Source organism: Chelmon rostratus, chromosome 18, assembly GCF_017976325.1.
Source record: "Chelmon rostratus isolate fCheRos1 chromosome 18, fCheRos1.pri, whole genome shotgun sequence".
Taxonomy (NCBI): Eukaryota; Metazoa; Chordata; class Actinopteri; order Chaetodontiformes; family Chaetodontidae; genus Chelmon; species Chelmon rostratus.
Window position 1 is genome coordinate 12,552,574 of NC_055675.1, and position 23,361 is coordinate 12,575,934.

General features: G+C 44.1%; 3 protein-coding genes across 6 annotated transcripts; all 3 read left to right on the forward strand.

Annotated features, from left to right (window-relative positions):
- fdft1 (farnesyl-diphosphate farnesyltransferase 1) lies at window positions 1–10,285 on the forward strand. 3 transcript variants are annotated; one of them, XM_041958202.1, is made up of 8 exons: window positions 1–169; window positions 5,498–5,595; window positions 6,751–6,934; window positions 7,138–7,266; window positions 7,916–8,107; window positions 8,464–8,640; window positions 8,820–8,972; window positions 9,053–10,285. In XM_041958202.1, the coding sequence occupies exons 1-8, from the start codon at window positions 71–73 to the stop codon at window positions 9,278–9,280; spliced, it is 1,260 nt and encodes a 419-aa protein (XP_041814136.1). In that variant the 5' UTR covers window positions 1–70; the 3' UTR covers window positions 9,281–10,285. The 3 variants fall into 3 exon arrangements, with proteins under 3 accessions (XP_041814136.1, XP_041814135.1, XP_041814134.1); XM_041958201.1 differs by lacking the exon at window positions 1–169 and adding an exon at window positions 2,844–3,225 and having other exon boundaries at window positions 5,457–5,595; XM_041958200.1 differs by lacking the exon at window positions 1–169 and having other exon boundaries at window positions 5,075–5,595.
- A 1,775-nt stretch (window positions 10,286–12,060) lies between these two features.
- LOC121621660 (cathepsin B-like) lies at window positions 12,061–14,798 on the forward strand. The gene is made up of 9 exons (XM_041958207.1): window positions 12,061–12,183; window positions 12,298–12,383; window positions 13,119–13,233; window positions 13,358–13,473; window positions 13,798–13,883; window positions 13,960–14,103; window positions 14,182–14,298; window positions 14,443–14,571; window positions 14,722–14,798. The coding sequence occupies exons 1-9, from the start codon at window positions 12,061–12,063 to the stop codon at window positions 14,796–14,798; spliced, it is 993 nt and encodes a 330-aa protein (XP_041814141.1).
- Window positions 14,799–15,321: 523 nt separating this feature from the next.
- LOC121621659 (phospholipase ABHD3-like) lies at window positions 15,322–22,619 on the forward strand. 2 transcript variants are annotated; one of them, XM_041958203.1, is made up of 9 exons: window positions 15,322–15,710; window positions 17,113–17,273; window positions 17,480–17,662; window positions 17,772–17,817; window positions 20,289–20,401; window positions 20,535–20,708; window positions 20,784–20,832; window positions 20,923–21,088; window positions 21,184–22,619. In XM_041958203.1, the coding sequence occupies exons 1-9, from the start codon at window positions 15,591–15,593 to the stop codon at window positions 21,387–21,389; spliced, it is 1,218 nt and encodes a 405-aa protein (XP_041814137.1). In that variant the 5' UTR covers window positions 15,322–15,590; the 3' UTR covers window positions 21,390–22,619. The 2 variants fall into 2 exon arrangements, with proteins under 2 accessions (XP_041814137.1, XP_041814138.1); XM_041958204.1 differs by having other exon boundaries at window positions 15,326–15,480.
- The last annotated feature ends 742 nt before the right edge of the window (window positions 22,620–23,361 follow it).

Genomic DNA, 23,361 nt, shown 5'->3' on the forward strand with positions numbered 1-23,361 from the left:
TTTGATGGGGAGCATCTCTCCCGATTCACACATCAGTTTGTCAGAGTAACAGCTGGACTCTTGAAGCAACATGGACATCCTGAAGTCACTAGGCCACCCGGAGGAGATATTCAACCTGTTTAAGTTTAAAATGGGCGGCTGCAGCGCCGTCATGCCAAAGTTGGATTATGTGAGTAAACCCGCTTTTTTGAAACTACATCCAATGTAACCCTGAGAATAAATATGTCGCGTGAATATGAAGATAGCGGCCACGTGAAGCCCGGTTGGATGCACGGTTGCATTTGTTTTTTTCCCCGCGGATCAAGCACATTATGTCCTCTTTTCGCAGCACCGGCACAGCAACAGCAGCAACACGAAAAACCATCAGGCCTGTTAGTAAGCAGGTCTGCACAGCGCGCACAAACTGCGTCGTAGTGGATTGACCTGTACGGTGCTCAGTGATGGAAACTGAGGCAGCTAGCTGGACTTATTGGATCTGTGCTTTTCTCTCCTGTGTTGGCTCGGATGCACTCGGGCAGATCTGACCATTGACTCGGGATTTGCGTTACATAATGAGCTTGGAGGGTTCAGCAGCGGGAGGAGATGCTGTGCGCATGTTTGACGGCTAATCCCACTTTTTTAACGCCAATGTGACCCAGAGAGAGAGAGAGAGAGAGAGAGAGAGAGAGAGAGCCTGCACAGAGTACAACATGGTCTGGGTCTTTATTAGGCCTTTATTTTGGTCTGCAGCTTCATTAAAGGGCACAGACAAAACTCAGTTGTATCCATATGTCGTGGTAGTGATTCTTTCAAGTGATTGTAATCATATTTTTTATTTCACTTTTATTACAATAATAGCTGTAAATAAGTGACAGAGCGACTGTAGGTCGCTACAGTTCAGGCAGCAGTGTAATGTATAGTGCATTTACTCACCAACTATAGGTATATCAATACTGTTAAACAGCTGTTACACTTTTTTCTGTGACTACTCAGACCTAATAAGGAATATGGTCTTAAACTGTCATGCAAAAGTAGCCTTTTTCCACACCTCTGACCACTACTCTAATGCTACTTTTTCAATTATTTTAACAGGTAAACATTTAAAAAACAAAGTGCCAATTCAGTTTGACTATCAGGCTAATGCAAAGGTTTCTGCCATAGTACATTACTTCTACTTTGATTGCCTTACTCGTTAGATATATGTCGATTATAGTGACAGATCACCTTACCTGTGAATATTTCCTGTTCATATCTGGTTAAAGCATGCACATTTCTCCACTGTTACTGTTAACCATCTAGTGTCAGTCGACCAGACAGGGAGCAGATTTTACTGTAACACGTTATTGTGGCAAATAAATTACCGGCACACAAGATGAGGCCGGTCTTATTGGAAGATACAGTTTTTCTTTGCAGGCAGAGAAACAGCCGTCTCCCGCTTCTCTTGCACGCAGATGGCTCAACAAGCACTTCTCTAATCGTGCTGCACATTAATAAATGGAAACATACTGACAAGCAGCATTCACACAGCAAGTGAAAAACAAAGCCACATTAGGCAGGATCAACATTGTCCACACACACATCTGACTGTGCTTCCCACTGTCTCCAAGCAGTCTAGCATGCTGCTATCAGGCTACAATGATCCTGTTTGTTCTCATCCAGCCAATTTATTTCTTTTAAAGCGGCTAGAGGATCAATTTGTTAATCCTGGATGAAACTTTCTTGATTAATTACAGGCAAAAATGAGAAGAGAGTTAAAGTCATGATCAGCCTTCATATGATTGGCTTAGTGTTGATCATGCGATTGCAGTTACATGAGGTAGGTGTGTTCAGAACCCTCCCAGCATGCACTGGGGCATTAGATTCACGGACACAACTCTCATTTTATGGTTTAAGGTTTAAGTAACACTCTTGAAGACTTTCATTTAAATGAATGTCTGCTAAGTCACTCTGTGGCCCTATGAGATCACACAATTGTGATTTAGCCTGTGGCTCTCTGATGAAAGTATTGCAATATTTATTCTATCTTTGCAACATGTGTGGAAAATGCTGCATGAAGTTACTGCTAAAGCACAGCCTGCGCAACACGAGTTGACTTTTATTATGAAGTAGCCACAGCAGATGCAGTGTGTTTGCTCCTGTTCATCAAAAATGCATCTACAAAACAAGACAACGGTCATTTTCAGCATTTACTGAGAGCGGATCGGTTTGAAATCCTGCAGGTCTGACTGGAACAAGGAGCAGCCACAGTGAGCAGCTAGATTGCCGGAGAGGCAACAGACTCACTGTGCCCTGCATAAAAACAACCAAGAACGACAGCTGCTGGTGTTGCTGCACCTTGTATTCTGTGAGCTGCAGCATCAAACCACATCTGCTGTTGCCAAAAGTGACTGCAGGTGTCGCCAAATCAACCAGGACTGACATTTCAAGGATTACCGCTTTGACAACAGCTGCAGATTAATTTTAAGCACCTTTGGAGGACGCAAAAACACAATCTGGATTTATGTCAAATTGTCAGTATTGTAATCTGGATAACTCGTGCATGAATGACGAACAGGGCCCTGCTTTTGGTTAGGATTCTCGATGATGAAGATGATGAAGCTTTTTACCTGAGTGTGTCGTCTGATCACACACACTCAGGTAAGCTTCAGTTCAACCTTGTGTGTTTCCATGAAAAACGCTGTATTATTTTATGCCACTTTAAGCTGTGACAGTAATGTGCACATGCAGGTTAGCACGTCGGGCTGCAGCTGCTCACTTCCTCGCTACGAGCAGATTAGGAAACACAGTGTAGTGCAGCTGCTGGTGTTTTGGGTGGAGGTGGGAGGAGCGGTGGAATCATAACATCGGATCTACAAACAGTGTGCACGGACGCACCGGGTCTGCACAGGCGGGTCCCGCTGCTTTCAGATCAGCGGAGCGCTTGTTTTAGCTCTCCCACACGTCGCCCTGAAAGTTTTCACCTCGCTCGACCTCTACATGGACTGCGCGTTTCAGGCTCCTCCACCAGCCGTGGCGTCCACATGGGCAGGGTCGGATCGTAGCTGCGGGGTCGGCCGTGCTGTCAGGTTATTCGTATGGCCGGAGCTTGCTGCAAGTGTCCAGTCTCTCTGTCCGTGTTCAAGCGCTCTCTCTCGGTGGCGCCGCGCGGCTGCGGGTCCGCTCCTCGGTCCCTCCTTCTGGGCTGGAGGCTCGGGGAGCGCGGCCTGCAGGAGGCCGCCCGACCCTCCAGCGCCCTCAGACCCGCAGGCTTTTACCGACACACATGCACATTTCTCCACTGTTACTGTTAACCATCTAGTGTCAGTCGACCAGACAGGGAGCAGATTTTACTGTAACACGTTATTGTGGCAAATAAATTACCGGCACACAAGATGAGGCCGGTCTTATTGGAAGATACAGTTTTTCTTTGCAGGCAGAGAAACAGCCGTCTCCCGCTTCTCTTGCACGCAGATGGCTCAACAAGCACTTCTCTAATCGTGCTGCACATTAATAAATGGAAACATACTGACAACCAGCATTCACACAGCAAGTGAAAAACAAAGCCACATTAGGCAGGATCAACATTGTCCACACACACATCTGACTGTGCTTCCCACTGTCTCCAAGCAGTCTAGCATGCTGCTATCAGGCTACAATGATCCTGTTTGTTCTCATCCAGCCAATTTATTTCTTTTAAAGCGGCTAGAGCAGCCATGTCCAAACTATTCCATAAAGGGCCGTGTGGCTGCAGGTTTTCGTTCCAACCAAGGAGGAGGGCACCAGGCTGGACTGATTTAATCAGCTGATCTCACTTTTCAGCTGATAACTAAGGGATCCCTTGATGTTGATTGGTTGGCCTGGTGTGCTCCTCCTTGGTTGGAACGAAAACCTGCAGCCACACGGCCCTTTATGGAATAGTTTGGACATGCCTGGGCTAGAGGATCAATTTGTTAATCCTGGATGAAACTTTCTTGATTAATTACAGGCAAAAATGAGAAGAGAGTTAAAGTCATGATCAGCCTTCATATGATTGGCTTAGTGTTGATCATGCGATTGCAGTTACATGAGGTAGGTGTGTTCAGAACCCTCCCAGCATGCACTGGGGCATTAGATTCACGGACACAACTCTCATTTTATGGTTTAAGGTTTAAGTAACACTCTTGAAGACTTTCATTTAAATGAATGTCTGCTAAGTCACTCTGTGGCCCTATGAGATCACACAATTGTGATTTAGCCTGTGGCTCTCTGATGAAAGTATTGCAATATTTATTCTATCTTTGCAACATGTGTGGAAAATGCTGCATGAAGTTACTGCTAAAGCACAGCCTGCGCAACACGAGTTGACTTTTATTATGAAGTAGCCACAGCAGATGCAGTGTGTTTGCTCCTGTTCATCAAAAATGCATCTACAAAACAAGACAACGGTCATTTTCAGCATTTACTGAGAGCGGATCGGTTTGAAATCCTGCAGGTCGGACTGGAACAAGGAGCAGCCACAGTGAGCTGCTAGATTGCCGGAGAGGCAACAGACTCACTGTGCCCTGCATAAAAACAACCAAGAACGACAGCTGCTGGTGTTGCTGCACCTTGTATTCTGTGAGCTGCAGCATCAAACCACATCTGCTGTTGCCAAAAGTGACTGCAGGTGTCGCCAAATCAACCAGGACTGACATTTCAAGGATTACCGCTTTGACAACAGCTGCAGATTAATTTTAAGCACCTTTGGAGGACGCAAAAACACAATCTGGATTTATGTCAAATTGTCAGTATTGTAATCTGGATAACTCGTGCATGAATGACGAACAGGGCCCTGCTTTTGGTTAGGATTCTCGATGATGAAGATGATGAAGCTTTTTACCTGAGTGTGTCGTCTGATCACACACACTCAGGTAAGCTTCAGTTCAACCTTGTGTGTTTCCATTAAAAACGCTGTATTATTTTATGCCACTTTAAGCTGTGACAGTAATGTGCACATGCAGGTTAGCACGTCGGGCTGCAGCTGCTCACTTCCTCGCTACGAGCAGATTAGGAAACACAGTGTAGTGCAGCTGCTGGTGTTTTGGGTGGAGGTGGGAGGAGCGGTGGAATCATAACATCGGATCTACAAACAGTGTGCACGGACGCACCGGGTCTGCACAGGCGGGTCCCGCTGCTTTCAGATCAGCGGAGCGCTTGTTTTAGCTCTCCCACACGTCGCCCTGAAAGTTTTCACCTCGCTCGACCTCTACATGGACTGCGCGTTTCAGGCTCCTCCACCAGCCGTGGCGTCCACATGGGCAGGGTCGGATCGTAGCTGCGGGGTCGGCCGTGCTGTCAGGTTATTCGTATGGCCGGAGCTTGCTGCAAGTGTCCAGTCTCTCTGTCCGTGTTCAAGCGCTCTCTCTCGGTGGCGCCGCGCGGCTGCGGGTCCGCTCCTCGGTCCCTCCTTCTGGGCTGGAGGCTCGGGGAGCGCGGCCTGCAGGAGGCCGCCCGACCCTCCAGCGCCCTCAGACCCGCAGGCTTTTACCGACACACGACCTTTCTCTGTCTCTCCTGCCAGGAGTCCATGAGCGAGAGTCTGCGGACCTGCTACCTGTACCTGAACCAGACCAGCCGCAGCTTCGCAGCGGTGATTCAAGCGCTGGACGGGGAGTTGAGGTGAGGAAAGGCTCGGCTGGCAGGGGTGTGTCTGCGGGGCATGATTTCTGCCCTGAAGGGCAGAACTAGGGCCGTTGGCTGGGCGACTTCCCTTTTCACCGATTGTGTTTTTCTGTGTGAAATGTGCAAAACAAAAGAAACGTACAGAAGCACTGAAGCTTTCAGCAGTTTAGACTTTGCACTGGATCCATTGTGGTCTTTGCCTTAATACTCCAGAAATCAGCCCACAGCTCAAATGCTCCTCCATCCTGAGGACTCTGACAGCAGATCCAGGCACCCAGCATGAGTGCACTGTGACCTGTACTTTAGACATGTTGCACAAAGATTACTAATTAATATCTTATCAATTCAGCCACATGTGCAGCCTCACCAGACTAAAATGCATGGCAGGCCACGCGTTTTTAGGGACTTAAGGTGTAGGCTATTAGAGTGATTTCTGTCCACTATAAAGCAAAGTGTAGATCCATGCAGATGTATTTACAGTAGATACAGTTTGATGAAGCACATTTCACTGTAAAACATGCCACTTGTGGTTGCAATGTACTCATTATCGATAAAACTATCGATTCTTTGTTGATGATTTGGTTAATGTTTTAGCCTAAAGAATGTTTAAAAATGGTGCTACATGCAACAGTTTCCTAGAACCGGATGTGAATATGTATGCTACTTTCTGCCAACCGAACATTTTTATTTAGTTTGCAGTGATGTGCAACAGAATAAAGCAGCAAATGTTGGAGAAGCAATTTAAATGATTAAGAATCAATCACAGCTAAACACGTGTCTGTTAAGCTACTAATCGATTAACAGCTCACTCAGTGTCACTAATAATAGTGATAATAATACTGAGCAGGTACAGTGTGTCTGATGTGTCTGCAACATTAACATTAAACCAACAGTAATAAATAATGTGGTCTGACTCTGCTAGACCTGCAGCAGAAAAACAGGGAAGTCTGCTGCTGCTGCTGCTGCTGGGTGCTGTTTGTAATGTGTGTGTGTGTGTGTACTTTATATATATCCCGGGTCAAAGGGAACCCTCCACATATAGACTGACCTGATCTGTGACGACCTGTTTGACACGCCTGCTATTTTTGTCACCTTGCGCATCGTTGACAATCGCTCCGTCCTCATGTCCTCCCTCCTGTCTTCGTGACGCAGACACGCCGTTTGCATTTTCTACCTGGTGCTGCGAGCGCTGGACACGGTGGAGGACGACATGAGCATCCCTCTTGACAAGAAGGTGCCCATGCTGAACGACTTCCACACCTACCTGTACCAGGACGGGTGGTGCTTCACTGAGAGCCAGGAGAAAGACCGGCAGGTTCTGGAGGATTTCCCCACGGTCAGTAGCACTGCATGCTGGTACATAGACGGGCAGCAGGCTGGTGCTTTAGGCCCTCCAAGCTTAATGTTACTGATGTTAAAAGCACAGCTGTAATATTTCTATTGTGGTATGTTGTATAAAATCCAAAATTAAACGTTTGTGACTCAGATTGAAGGCTGTTATCAACCATTTACTATAATCTTCCACGTGTACCAATCCAGATATCGCTGGAATTCAGAAACCTCGCTCAGGAGTACAGAGACGTCATCTCAGATATCTGCCACCGTATGGGAGTGGGGATGGCCGAGTTCCTGGAGAAGAAAGTGGGATCCATGAAGGAGTGGGACCTGGTGAGTGTCAGCCTTGCTGTTACCATTACGTCAGGATACCAGCAGATATGGCAGACACACGAGGAGTATAATGTGCTTAACTGGCAGTAAGAAAGGAATGAATTAAATTAGTAAAAACACAAACAGATGTCTGGCAGTGCTTCTGGTGTCACAACATTAGAGATGATTTGTGGTTTTGTGTCTTGGTGGAAAAGATGTTATTATTGACGTGTTTCTCTGTGACAGTTTGGATGTTAAGCAGCAAGTTAACCTTTACTCACTTAACTACGGCTTATCTATCTACCTATCCTAATAATGTGTTTTCAGTATTGTTTTTACAGTCTTCATGCACTTCTTATGTGTTACTGTGGTTTGTGGTTCATCTGGTCTTGTGTAATCACACCACACTTCTGAAGGGGCTCCACCTTTCTGACCAAGCCCCGTCAACTTGGAGCTGGTGGCGATGTTACTTTTGCTTTCAGCCGTGCTTCTTGTTGCTTTGCATCACAGTCTGATGTCATCATGTCAACAAGAATAGTGGCATTAATGTGATTTTCTTTCACTTAAATCATATTAAAATATACAGATATTGTTGTGAACGGTTGGCAAACCCCCACCGGACACCACACTCAAAATTAGATTAAAAGCTGTTTTTTTTTATCCTCTGCAGTATTGCCACTACGTTGCCGGGCTGGTCGGGATCGGTCTCTCTCAGCTTTTCTCTGCATCCAAGCTGGAGGACCCCGAGGTGGGGCGAGACACCGAGCTGGCCAACTCCATGGGCCTCTTCCTCCAGAAGACCAACATCATCCGAGACTATCTGGAGGACAGCCAGGAGGGACGTGCCTTCTGGCCACAAGAGGTTTGTTTTAGCTGCGTGTCTGGCCTGAGCCCCACTGTTAGGCAGTTTGATAGCGAAAGAAAAGGCTCCTGGATACTCTTCAGTGTTGAACCCACTCAAACTTAAATATTTACTCACATTTTATCTGCAGAATATGTCGTTTTTGCACGCAGATTTTATGCAGCATGGAGCGTTGTGTCACACGTCAGTCTAACATTCTGAGACAGATTCTGTCTCTTAGGAAATGTAACAGTTCTTAAACTGTGATGCATCTTTTATAATTAACATTTTGTTGTTATAAATGAGGGAGACAGCAGAAAGAGAGTAAAAGCTACATCATATTGCTAATCTCTCTGTGTCCCTGTGCCCCTGTGCAGGCCTGGAGTCAGTTTGCGGGTCGTCTGGAGGACTTGGCCCAGCCCGAGAAGCTGGAGTCGGCGCTCTCCTGCCTCAACCTGCTGGTCACTGATGCTCTGCGGCACGTCCCGGATGTCATTGCGTACCTGTCCCGCCTGCGCAACCAGAGCGTCTTCAATTTCTGTGCCATTCCACAGGTACATCCTGATTAATTTCTTACTGCAGCCCAGAAGTGATCGAAACTGATCTGCATGACGTGATATTTGCACAGATTTGAGTGGAATGTTCAGGTTGGGCCGACAGAGAGACAGACAGGCCTTTATTCAATTTCAATACTTTCTTCCACTTGACTTCATGGTAATCATCTCTTGTGCAGGTGATGGCAATAGCTACGCTATCAACGTGCTACAACAACCCCATGGTGTTCCAGGGAGTAGTGAAGATCAGAAAGGGACAGGCTGTCACACTCATGATGGAAGCCACCAACATGAGAGCCGTCCAGACCATCATTGCCCAGTACAGCCAGGAGGTCGGTGTCTCTGTGTGTTTGCTCTCTCATTTTCCACCATATTGGTGCATCTTTAACCCAAACGATCTCCCTCTCTGCAGATTTTGCAGAAGGTTTCCCTCACCGACCCGTCACGAGACAAGACGCTGCACATCCTGGCTCTAATCCGAGAGAAGTCCGCCCTGTCACAGTCCAGCCTCCCCTCCAGGACCCACCACCTGTCGCCCATGTACCTGTCTGCTGCCATGCTCCTGGCCGCCCTCAGCTGGCAGTACCTCAGCACCACTGCAGCACAGGCACAGGGCACCGGCGACATGCAGGGACAGTAAACCCATTCACCCTCAGCTTTCCTGGGGCGCACAGACACAAAAAGCCCCTTTGGACTCACTCTGGAAGTCCGGTTCTCGTCTGGCTGGAGGAATCTGAAGCACCTCTCCCCACTTTGCCCTCTTTGTTATGGCTGTTACAGGACCATGGACATATTTAGACTATGGAGGGGGTTCTTGTAGCAGACTGGTTTAATGAGGTTGCTTGATAGTGATTCCTAGTCCATCCTGCATCTGGATAAATGATTTTCACACGGTGTGTGTGGTTATATACACCAGCATAAATGGCACATTGAAATCATTCAGGGCGTCTTGTTGCTTGACGTTTATGGTGATCATGGTCTTTTCTTTTTTTCTGTTTCATTTGTTTTAAACATTTCAACCCTTTGAATTTACTAAGATTAATCAGCATGTTTGATGATGTCATGACAGAAATTAATAGTTTAATTTTCTCCATTAAGTGTGCTGAAATGGTGAAATGCACCACACATGTCCAAATTTAGGATTGTCACCAAACTTCATTACGTTTTTGTTTAATTTTGTGTCACATCTTAGTCATGTTTTTAATTCCAGATAGAAAGCTAGCTTATTGTGGCTGCCCTCCAATGAACTATCCCACCGGTGGATTTTACAGTAGCTGCACTATATGTTTGCATAGAAGACAGCAACTTCTCACAATGGAGCTTTATTACAACACTTTTATGTCTGTGTTCTTTCTGTTTCTACTCTCTGTCCTTTGAAAGAGCGGAAAAAGAAAAGAACAGTACAATTCCAAGGTAGTTTTGACAGGTACTGTTAATAATAACGGAGATTAAATGTAATCTCTGCTACATTTGATATCTGAAAGAAAAGCATATTGAGACTGCTAGCTAAAGTGTCCTTAATGCAGCTTTGGTGAGTAGAAAGACTAGCACAGAGTAACCTTGTACAGAACCAAAGGAGAGCTACAAGCATTGCTATGTAATGTGAAATCTTGATATGTACATATTTGAACAAATAAAGAAGAGTCTAAACAGTCCGAATGGTGATTATGCATGAAGCATGTGAAGTCAGCTTGGTATTTCTAAGTTTTCTGTGAAGAGCATCAAATTTCCTGCAGCATATGAGGCTGCGGATCTGTTCATTTGCTTTTCCCCCCTTTTCTCAAATGAAAACCGGTAGTTATTTGATTGGCCAAAATCTTGAACTTTAGAATCGAGTCGGAGACATGATTTTGAGAAATAAGTTTTTGATGGTTTGTCATTTAAAAACTCCAGTCACTGTGTTTGATCAGTCATGCCAGGCTACAAAATCTCATAACCTGAATATTTAGACCTGTTTAGTCACTAGATGGAGACATTCTACTTTTTTAGTTATTTGTTGACCAGCAGCTCTTAAGACAAGAATAACACCTGCATCATAAATCTAGAATGAAAGAAAGATGATGTTGGCAGTAAAATGCTTCTGGGGATCTTGGACTCATTACGGCTCAGCAGCAGTGAGGCTTTGACGCAGCCAGCTTGTTTCTATCCAGTGAGATAGGAGTATGAACAAGAGCTGCAGCTAACTCATTTTCATTACTGATTAATCTGTTGGGTTATTTCTTAATAAACTGATTGATTTTTGGGTCAAAGAAAATCCTACAACCAACTTGACGTATTCAGTTCTAAAGCCCATCATGTCTACCTTATGATCATATACTAGAAATAAGAGCAGAAACGTCACATCTGAGAGTCTGGAAAAAGCACATTTCCTCTTTAGACCTTGAAAAATTACCTAAATGCTTTATATCAAGACAAAATAGTTGCCCCTCATTTTTTTCTAGGTTAATCAAATCTAATCTGAAGGCGACTCTAAAGCAGCTGAAGATTTAGCTTTATGCCCAGCTCTTTAATACAGTGTCTCCACTTCTTGTGATCAGTTTATTTGATTATAGTGGGGTTAAACTTGATTTTATAGATAATAAAATTATATTCTTATATTTTAAAGCACAGGTTCAAGGTTCAAACATTGTGCTGTGCTTTGCTTTTTTACTTTCTCTGTATGTGTTTAAATGGGGAAATCTTTCTTTCGAAGCAATATAATGAACAGGTGACATTTTTTAAAAAGTTAATAACAGATGGTCGCGTACAGACTCTTTATTGTCAGATCTTAACTTTAAAATCACCTGTCAACCTTTGGAAAGTGTTGTCGGTCACATGACGTGCACTGACGATGCATTCATTACACAAACATGTGATTCTGCGGCTTGTAAAAAGGACAGAAAGAGGTGAGAGGACTGAAGAGGACAGGTGAGAGGAAGCAGCACCCATTGAAACAGCTGCAGCACAGGTAAAAGTTAAGACTTAGATATGGGAGAAGTTTTTCTTTGACTGTCATTCTGATTTCTTTAATGAATCTTTAATGACATCTTTATATTTGCATGGTTTGTCCATAAGAGGAGAGTTAAATGTGTGTGCCAGCAAATATACTTCAAATTTAGAAATTCTGCTATTTTCAGAATTCAGTTTTTTAAATAGTACTCTTTGGCCAGGTGGTTTGGTGACTCATTCAGGTTTTACTATATACACTGACTGACCAGGAGAATATGGCTTTAATAAGATTTCATTTTTGAAATAACAAGGGACTTGTTACAAATAACATGTCAAAAATCACCTTTGGAACATGTGACACTTGTGCAGCTCTGTTCATAACTTCACATCGTGTTACTCAAATGATGACAGAACTGTATTTGAACACTGTATATTTATGTATTTGTATTTGAGTGTTTTACACTGAAGTCTGGCTGTCATCTGTTTTGCAGGATGCGTTCACTGACCCTCCTCTGCGTACTTGTGACGGTCTCTGTCACCTGGGCTCGGGCTCCCCTCCCGCTGCTCTCCTTGGAGATGATCAACGTGATCAACAAGGCCAACACCACCTGGAGGGTGAGCCCCTCTAAATCTATATTTTCAGATTTAGAATGTGCAGCACACTATATTTTCACCTGACAAAACCAGACAGTGCTAATGAATGTTGTGATTAAACTCCTTTTGCTCCAGGCCGGGCAGAACTTCCATAAGATTGATATCAGCTATGTGAAGGGACTGTGTGGGACTTTACTGAAAGGACCCAAGCTGCCAGAGGTGTAAGTTTAAACACAAGTTTACTTTGTTTGAATCTTTTCTTTACTCTCTTCTCCGCCACATTTCTGAGGGAAATATTCTAGTTTTTACTTCACTGCAAGTATTTGATCACTTTAGCTATTAGTTACGATTTTTACATGCAATGCAAAACATATGAAGACCTTATAAAATATGATGGTTGGTTATAAATTAAATTTCCAAACACTTTATCCAAGTACAGCTGAAACGATTTATCAGTGAGTCGACTGACAGGATATTTATTGTCAATTATTTTGAATTATTTCAACAATTTTCTTGCAATTTTCTTGCAAAACATTTAATATTTCCATCCTCACAAATGTGAAAATTGCTGTTTTTCTAGTAAATAATTTCTTTTTTTTTTTTAATCATCGACTGTTTGTTGAGAAAAGAAAAACAAGCACTGTGAAAGTCCACCTCAACTAACTACAACCATAACATCCTGCTTATACATTAAGGCATGAGTAATAATAATCTAATGATATAATATATAATAGCTGCATACACTCTGCACTGAGTACTATTACTTTTAATACTTAATGTACATTGTCCTGATTATACTCACACACTTTTACTTAGCTAACCTTCTCAGTGCTTGTACCAGAGTACACACCATGTATGAGTGTGTGTGGGCATGGAGCCCCTCACACACCCAAACAGGTGACAGTCATCAGGCCCATCTTATCTGCAGTGCTCAGTGACCATCCTCTCTTGTTCAGGTTTCACAATATCGAAGGCATTGAACTTCCTGACAGCTTCGACCCTCGCCAGCAGTGGCCCAACTGTCCCACAATCCAACAGATCAGAGACCAGGGGTCCTGTGGGTCCTGCTGGGTAAGACAACCCAACAAAAGGACACGGCATCGGCAGGATGGTTAAAGGTGCTCAATTGAAGGGTACAAAAGATAAATCAAGTGCATTTTAGATAACCACTGTTATCTTCCTTGATTTCCCACAGGCCTTTGGGGCAGCTGAGGCGATATCCGACAGGCTGTGTATCCACAGCGGTGGTAAGATCTCTGTGGAGATCTCTGCTGAAGATCTGCTGTCCTGCTGTGATGAATGTGGCATGGGGTGAGTGTGTGTGCAACAAAATGAGCTTGTGAGTAGGTTATCACAACCCATGTTTAAGTTTATTGTTAGGTGGCGGCCTCTAGTGGCCGTTGTAATTATGACAGCAGCAAAGGAGGACGTCAGGTGATGTAGTATAAAGAGCAAAAAAGTCTGCAAATGGAGGGAAACCAAGAACTTTTCTTAACTTAACTGCTTACTGGTTTCTCTATAACAGTCATATATATCATTTTGGGAGCCTTTGCAGTCGTTGAGGTGTGAGGATGTGTTGTCTTTGAAGAAGACGCTGAACAACACTCACTGTGTTTGATTTTCCTGGTGATGCAGCTGTTTTGGTGGTTTTCCCTCTGCTGCTTGGGAGTTCTGGGCAAAGAAAGGGCTCGTGACAGGAGGCGCGTATGACTCCAAAGCAGGTAAACGCGAGCTGAGATGGCTTCACACGGCCGTGGTGTTCAAAATCCGAGCTGAAACTGACGGTGTGTTCAACAGGCTGCCGGCCCTACAGCATTGCTCCCTGCGAGCATCACGTTAATGGGACTCGTCCTCCCTGTCAGGGTGAGCAGGAGACTCCTAAGTGCGAGGAGCGCTGCGCTGATGGATACTTGCCATCCTATCAGAAGGACAAACACTATGGTACAGACCTCTGAAACTACTTCTCTGTCAAGTCTTATTCTGTTTCTACCTTTGACCTACTGCTCTCTGTGTCTTCAGGTGATCACACATACAGCGTCCCGTCCCAGCAGGAGCAGATCATGACCGAGCTGTACAAGAACGGGCCCGTGGAGGCAGCTTTCTCTGTATATGCAGATTTTCTGCTGTACAAGACCGGTGAGGCTGGTCGGACTTTGTTGCTATAGTAACTAACACGAACATTTGGGGACCTCTCAGATTTAGGTCCCAACTTAGAAAATGTGGAGCAAATTCTGTTAAAATGTGGGGAAAAAAAGCCCACAACTTTCCTCTGTGTTGTAGGTGTGTACCAGCATGTGACAGGGGAAATGCTGGGCGGTCATGCCATCAAGGTCCTCGGCTGGGGGGAGGAGGATGGGACGCCCTACTGGCTGGCTGCAAACTCCTGGAACAGCGACTGGGGAGATAAAGGTGAGTCAAAACCAGGGCTTCAGGCTCTTTCTTGTTCACATATTCTTTCAAATTCAGAACAGACCGATGTCTCATAATCTGTCAATGCTGTGGCTGATAGGGTAAAGAAGTGTCAGACTTAAGTCATGTTTTCATGTCTTCTCATTTCAGGCTTCTTCAAGATCAAGCGTGGAAACGACGAGTGTGGTATTGAGTCAGAGGTGGTTGCAGGAATCCCATTAAACTAGATGAAATGAGGCCTGGCTGCAAACGAGCATCAAAGCAAGTTAATCAAGAAAGATTCAAACAGGGGTTTAAAACAGAGATTTTGTGAAATCAGCAGGGAATAAATTATGCAACATGGTGAAACAAGAACTGTGTGCTTGCTTTGTTATTGTTATTTGTTATCTAAAAAAAACATTATATTGAGCTCCACGTTTAGCTTTTTCCCAGTGAACAGTGCTGTATTGTTACAGCATCACAAATTTAAGGATTATAGTTAAAATAGATTTGGATAGATGGAGGGATCAAGTTATCTGACTAAACAGACAAGCATGACCTTGTAACGTGGTATATTAACCAGCAGGTGGCAGTAGTGCGCATGATAAGCTTGTTACCAAAGGGCTTGCAGTTAAAAATAAAAGAAGAAGAAAGGCGCAGCCGCCTGAACCCCCATGTTTGTTGTGCGCGAAGGCAGCCAATGACATGAGGCGGGCTTTGACATTGGACGGTCCGCTTCGATCGTACGATCCACGCCTGTGATCTGACCAGGAAGTAGCGTTGCAGCTCAGGGAGGAGACGCTGCTGGGTGAAAGGCTACCTGCCGGTGGATCCTTGCGGCTCTCCGGCATCACCGTCAGAGCTGATGGGACTGGTGGGAGCGGAGGAGGAGCCGTAGAACATCTCTAACGTTAGCTGCTGCTGATGAAGGCAGGTTGTAGGGCATTAACGTCTGTCTGTAACCTGTCTGTCCCGTGTGTCGGCTAACGAGTCGACAGCTAGCCGGTTAGCTCTGCGCTGTCGCTGGATAGGTGTTAGCCATGATTTTGGCACATTTGGAGCTATGGAGAACATACTGGGAGTGTGTATCCAGACCTGACACCGTGTTCATCTGCTCCTTCACGGCCGCACTGTACTACCTGTGGGGCCGCAAGTGTCAGGTCAGTCGCTGCGGTCCAGCCCAGCGGTAATAACGAGAATATATCACGGTTTTCTTTTTTTTGTGTGTTTTTTTTTTGTTGTTATTTTTCGCATTTTATTTCATTGGTCTTATGTAATTATTTGTTATTTTATTCCAGTTTATTTATTTTTTCTTTTCGTATTCAATTAATTATGGGTTTTATCTTAATCTACTTATGAAGTTTATTTAAGGTGACATTATTTTGCATAGGCTATCTTTAGCATATCCTGCTGTGAACTTTTATGAAAACATAGAATAATGATGTTATTTAGGTTGCATGTGTTTTGTTCAAATAAAACTGAGGGCACACAGATTTCATCCATCTAACATGACGTTTTAGCCCTAAACTAATTATTATTTGCTATCACTTTATTAAAACCCCTATTTTAGCATTTACAAGCAGCATAGGAACAGTTCATAGGTAGTTACAACATAGTTTGAAGCAGTCATAAGGAGATTTAAGTGCATTTGTAAGCGTTTATTGTATTTGCCAACGGCTATAATTATCATGTGAAGCTGCCATAAGTGGTGTGTATCATTTACAGTAGTTGTGATCATTTATAATGACAATAATGTCATTGTCAGCTTTAAACACATCTATCAACTGTTCTAAACCCTTTTGTTCAACTATACAAGGCACATACATTAAAATATACTTAAACGTTAAAGAGAGGCTGAAACTTATACCTGTTGTTTTCATTGTTGAGTAATCCACTGATTACTTTTTCATTTGATCGTTTCTTTTTGGTTGATCTATAAAATGTGACAAAAACTGCGAAAAATGCTCATAACAGTTACCTTAAACCCAATCTGATGCCTTCAGATAACTTGTTTTGTCTGACCAGCAGTCCCAGAAACATATTTAGTTGTTATAAAAAGGAGAAAAACGGCAAATCTTTGCATGCAAGAAGCTGAAATCTGCAAATGTTTGACACTGTAACTTGATAAATGACTTAAAATGCTTGTTTGATCATCACATTATTGGCGAGATTGATTTTGTGTCTTTTGACTGCTTAAAAATCGTCTGTTAGCTTAATGCCACGTAATGTTCACGCTGTATGTTTTGTGTGTGTTATAGTGCAGATATCAGGAGTAAGTCAACAACCATGAGAGAACATGGAGTGTGCAGAAGCATCAGCTTTTCATTTTATATTGCAGGAATTGTTGATTTTTTTCATGTCATGTTGTTGTTATGTTTGCCACTGCACACAGACACACACACACGCACACACACAGATGCACACACGCCGTCCCTTTGAAGCTCCATACCTCTCATAGTGACCACTCCCCTAAACCCACCTGTCTTGTTAGTCTTGCATTATCACAGGTCACAGGTCCCCCTGTATTTTCACGACTTGTCACTCTGTCTCTTCTCCCCCCAGGCGCCAGCCCTGGTTTCCAGCAAGGCGTTCAGTGCGTTCCTCCACAAGCACTGTCCGGTGGTGTCTGAGTGCTTCAGTCCCACTCCGTGGTGCTGGGGAGGCCGGCTTCAGACGCTGGTCTGTGCCCTCCTCAAGTCCAGACCCCCCGTCGCTTATCGCAAGTAGGACCAACCTCCCTTTGTTCTCATAGGCTCCTTTTGCTGGCTGACACAGTCATCTTGTTATCTCACTACAGTATCTACGTGTATATTGTATGTCTTCAGGAAAAGTGTATGAAGTTTATGTGCCCAGAACATGTGGGTGAAATAATTCTTAATGTTAAAGCTATAGAATCATGAAATGGTCATTTTTGTGTTTCATCCCTCAGTGAGCTGATCCGTACGGTTGATGGCGGTCAGATCTCTCTGGACTGGGTGGACAATCAGGCCAGCATGGCCTACCCAGAATCCTCTTCTCGCCCCACGGTACTGATCCTCCCAGGCCTGACAGGGAACAGCCAGCAGTCCTACGTGCTCCATGCCATCCACCAGGCCACCCGCCATGGATACAGGTCAGCTGTGCTCCTTACCTGTCTCCTGTCTTAAATGATGACCCCTGTGCCGAAAGCATACATGAAATGTAAACACCAAATTTACCATCACCGACATTTTCTTTCCTAGGTGTGTGGTCTTCAACAACAGAGGCGTCGCAGGGGAAGAGTTGTTGGTAAGTAGGATGATTCCATTTATTCAGCTGACGCTTTTCTCCAAAGCGACTTACAATAAGTGCATCCAGACATGTGGTTACAACCCAAAAATAGCAAGAATCTGACTGGTTCTGAATCAGACATCAGTCATCAACATCGTCAAACAACCCGGCGGATTGTGGTCATGTCACATTTAATTCTGACATTTCTCTTTCCCTCTGTCATTTCAGCACAGTGTCTGAAGTGAGTAGCTCCACATCTTAGAGTTTGCACATTGATCTCTGCCTATCAGTCTGCACACAGCACTGTTTTCAGCAGGCTTGGGTGATTATAGCAGCGTCTCATTATAAGAGCTAAAGCTGTCTTGGTTGTACCAAGCATGACTGTTGTCCTACTTCCCCAAGATTCTGACATGTGTAAAAGCAAATCAATGGTCAGTGCATGTTTTGGGGCGAGCGAGGTAACCTCAAGTTAAACCCTGGCTTTCTAGGGTTACTGTGTTACATTGTCATGGTTTTTTATGCTGCGCACCTAACCATCAGATCATAAAAGCACTGCCTACTGACCAATCATTTCCCCTGAAAAATGGCATCACCATTTGTAGGAGCTCCCATGTGTGAAGGAATTTTCTGTCACTCGACTACACCCTGACTGTCTCCTAGCGGGGGCCTCGGGGTCATGGTCAGGCAAAGGGGTCATCTTCGGGCCAGCTCAGAATCCAGGTGAAGGGAGAGGTCTGTTTTGCTCTGCTGGAGTACAATGCAGCTGTTGGGTTGTTTCGGGAAACTGGCGCCCTTTGGATTGGGAGAGAAACTCCGTTGCTGAGGCGACCAAGGACATAGGTGATAAGCTGTGCTGTCCTCCAGACATTGCGGGGCAGACTGTCTCCTGTTAGAGGAATGGGTTGATGGCGACCTGAAGATGCTTGCAACGTGAGCTAGGGAACGTGGACGAGCATAGTTCCTTGTTTTTTTTAGGTGTGGAGAGCCAATCAATTGATCACACATATTCTTATTGCCTGAAGAATGAGCATAAATGGGCATGAACCAGAGCTAGCACTCCCAGCTAGGACAAAGGACTGATCACAGGAAGCATCCCTCAGAATTGAGGTGGCATCAGGTAGTGTTCACACCGTGTTGATAATCTCTCTGTCCTCCTCGGCCGAGAATCAGTTAACTTTCCTGTTAAGACATCGAAGTCTCCAGACAGCTTTCCTTGGGGCGGCACGAGTAGACCAAATACAACCTTTTCTTTCTCGCCATGGAGTGTTCAGAGACTGGAAAAGCCCTCTGACTTTCCCTGATATATATTTTTTAAGAGCGCTATAGCTCATGTAAACCAATATGATCCTACAGCAGAGACTGATTGAAGCACTAAAGCCTGATACTTGTTGCAGGCTACTGACATGACAGTGACAGTAAGCCTACTTAATGTTTTGAATGATGTTTTTATATTTACTGACACTGCCAAGGTTGCAGCTGGAAGGATGAGACTAAAATTGTGATAAGAATACAGCCAAGCAACATGTTAATCCAATGGAATACACAATAGGATTAGTGTATTCCATTAAAATTAGGATTATGTGTTTAAATTCTTCGCATTCGTCTGGTGTTATAGTTTCCTGTTCAATTTTAAAATATTCCACTCTGCTGCTGGTGGACCTGTCATTGTTTGTGATTGGTCATATGCAGCAGACACCGCCCCTTTAGAGTTTATAACTGCTGTCGCGTGACCGCTTAACGTTATTGCAGTTGTAAGCTTAGTGTCGTCAGATAAGGAAAACACGTCCTGGGTAATGCTGAGCCTGGTGCATAGCAAATTGTGTATTCAAAATGTAATTCACCAGTTTGGGAAATCTGATTTGGAAGGCTGTGCCGCTTTGGGAAGTCTGCTACTGCTTCTATTTCCAAAAATGATTTAAGGATAAGACCACATATTCTGTATTTTACCTCTTGTCAATGAATCCTGTGAAAAGACCGAAACCAGCATTGAATTGAACACGTAGTGCCAAGTGTATCCAAAGCCTGATGTACTTTACACTTTTCTACTGCGTGATATGTTCCTTCACGAGGATGAACATGGGCACGGTTATTCAAACACACACTGCCCTGCTGCTGTAAATACTTAATAGAGCACCAAATGTGTACTAATCTGCAGCTGAAAATAGTCCCCAGCAAATACACTGAAAGTGAAAATTTGTGAAATAGGACTATAAAGAACAAACTATATTTAATAAAATATCAAAAGTAGCAAACAGTAGTGATAAGATGTATTGTATAAAAGAGATTTTTTCTCCACCACAGTCTAGTGCCTAGCTGTCAAAGGAAATGACTTAGTTATTAAAAATTATTATCTTCAGTATTATCTTGGTTTTGGGCTTTTCGTTGTATTTGTTGACAATAAGAGAAAAACAGAATAACATTTCAAACACGAAATCTGGCACATGAACGCTGCATGTAACGCTCCTGCTCTGTCCCTCTGCTCGCTTCAGACGCCTGTCACCTACTGCGCAGCCAGCACCTCAGATCTCGAGCATGTGGTGCACCATGTCAGAGGACTTTACCCACATGCCCCTGTGCTCGGTGCTGGCGTGTCTTTAGGAGGGTGAGTTGGTGTCCAGTGCGACGGTTTCCAACTGCTCGACAAAATACTGTCTGAAGTTATTTCACGTTCAGATTCCATTCGCTGTCTTTCCTTCAGTCGACCTTTTTGTTTTCTCGTCTCTCACCCTGTGCAGCATGATATTGTTGAACTACCTGGGCCATAAGGGCGCAGAGTCAGGGATGGTGGCGGGTTTCACTATCTCTGTCCCCTGGGACGCCCTGAAGTCCTCCGTCTCCATGGAAGAACCACTCAACTGGCTGCTCTTCAACACGTACCTCACGAGGGGTTTGCAAGACGCTGTCATCAGGTCAGAGGAGCCTCACAAATCCCTGAATGCACTTTGCTGACTCAGTTTTTTAAAAAACAATTCTGTTTCTCACAGGCACAGGAAGGTTCTGGAGAAAGTGGTGGACATTGACTATGTCTTGAAGGTATGACCCGTTCTCATCATCTCCTCCTTTAGGTGTGATTGACTTTCCTCTTCATTTTCACTTCATTTGATTCCATTCACTCTCCTCCAGGCACGGACAGTCCGTGAGTTTGACGAACGCTTCACCAGACTGCTGTTTGGTTATAAGTCTTGTACGGAGTATTACCACGATGCCAGCCCAGACAAGAAGCTCCACAAGACGGCAGTGCCCATCCTGTGTCTCAACGCCGCAGACGACCCCTTCTCTCCCCAAAATGGTAAATGGACAACAGGAGAAGTCTTATTTGTTTGTTTTTAAGATATTAGCTCACTAAATCTGACTCCTTTTTCAATGTATTTCCTGCGCACACAGCCTTCCCGTTGGCCATAGTCCAGAGCCTGCCTAATGTCGCTCTGTTGATGACGGCCCATGGCGGACACATCGCCTTCCTGCAGGGCTTGTTTCCCCGCGGTGAGAGCTACATGGAGCGCCTCTTCAGTCAGTTTGTCCAAGCCGTCTTTGAACACCCGGGGGACATCAAGAAAGCCTGCGGCATCAAGGAGGAGAAGACGAGCTGATTGCATTTCACCTCGTCACTCTGTTTGCGCTCCGAACCTGATCCAACATCAGAGTGACTGCTGGCTACGAAGAATACGGAGTCACAATTCACCAAAATGCATTGCTTAGCTCTGCATGCCGGTATCTCACCACAGACATGGCAGGTTTACGCCACAAATGACCAAGTGTATTGTACAATCAAACGACCTCACTGCAACTCAGCTAATCTACCTCCTCATCACCTCAGGTTCTATTTTAATAAAACTCATAGGTTGACAACTCATTTTTCAAGTATTGAAGAAACCTCGCAGCCAGCAGATAAGTTAATGCTTAATATTGTATCTACAGACACAAACACAAAAAATCATATGTATTCTGTTTTTTTGCTATTTTTAAACAGAATGTAAATAGCTTTTAATCATATTGTTCCCCCCACATGCCGTCCCATCCTCACGTGGAGCACTGTAATGTACTTGTTTGTGTTCATGTTGAACACACAATGGACAAATAGCCCCTGACAGAAGACGAGTGCTTGGATTTTAGATTTAATTTGAAAATGTTCTTTAAATAGAAATGAACTAAAAAAAGCATGAATATTATCCTGTTTGTGTTGTTTTACCTCATGTGCTAGACTCAAACCAATCTGCCATGAAGAAGAGAGACTTTTGGAATGGTAGGATTTATTATCTTAGTTGCTGATTTGAAAAAAAGGGGAAATCCATTAAATGTGGTGAACTGAAGTGCGTATGCCTGGTGGTAAGTGATGCTGCACATCAGAGGCAAATGAGCTGACAGCTAGTAGACCTTTGTGTTACTGGAGGTATTTGCACCTGCTGTCAGTAATGTAAGAGCGAGTGGTTCCGAATAGATGTGTGTTTCGATCTGCCTTTTCTCTGACACACATCGACTGTCACGTCTACTCTGTGTGTGTGTGTGTGTGTCTGCACTGAATGTCTTCTGCAATCTGAAGGTTTTGTAATGTGTATCATCAATAGTTTAAACAATTTTTATCATGCCAATACCACTGCGTTCTTCATTTATGATGTCATTTTACCAGATGCTACAGTTGTTTAATTTGACTCAAGAACATGAACAAGGTTACATTATCATCAACTTTAATGGCCACTTTTTTCCCCGTTCCACTTTGTATGAGCTGTAACCACTTTGTAACTTTGGGCATTATTAACTGTGTAATTGGTTTATTGGTTATTGAGTTACACTTTAATTAAAGAGTGATAATAAAGTTTTCATTTCAGTTGCTGATTTTACAACATGAAGATAAGTTGATTCTCATCAGTGTTTGTGGACAGGCTTTGTTTTAATTAATTCGTATCAGCATGTTGGTGCCAGTGGAAAATGGTCATAACACACGCACGGCCTGCTGGTTCCACAGCTGAAATCCGAGCCATGTTATCTCTCAGCGGTGGGGTCATTAATGTCGCTGATTAACCAGACAGAGTAGCAATAATTAACTGTGAACAATAAAGACCCACGCCCTCTGTCACAACGCTAACCCTTCAGCCTCATTTAGATTCATGCAGTGACGCTGCGGCCTGGAAAACATCCAGCGGCATGTGGAAAAATAGAGACCTGATGGAGGAGATGTAATCTATGAGTGGTGCTGCTTGGCCTCAGCTTTGATAATTTCCCTCAACTCCAGCTGTCAGTGATGTGAGTGGGACTCTCAGAGGAGCAGCACTCAGCATGATCACATTATTAAGAGACTGTCTGATATGTTGGGTCTTTTTCATTGGCTTACAAAAATATGAAGGTAGAAGGTAGCTTGTGTGCTTTCCACATTGAGTTCATATCACTTCCCCTTTCCGTCATCTTTTACAGTGCTCTTTCTTATTGTTTACTTAGGCCTCCAGTTTCATTTTTTTCCTGATATCTACGTCAGCAGGACATAATAAATCACAGCTGAATGGCACAGAAATCATTGCAGATTTGCTTTAAAGTGACAAACAACACTGTACACAAGTTAGTTTTCAG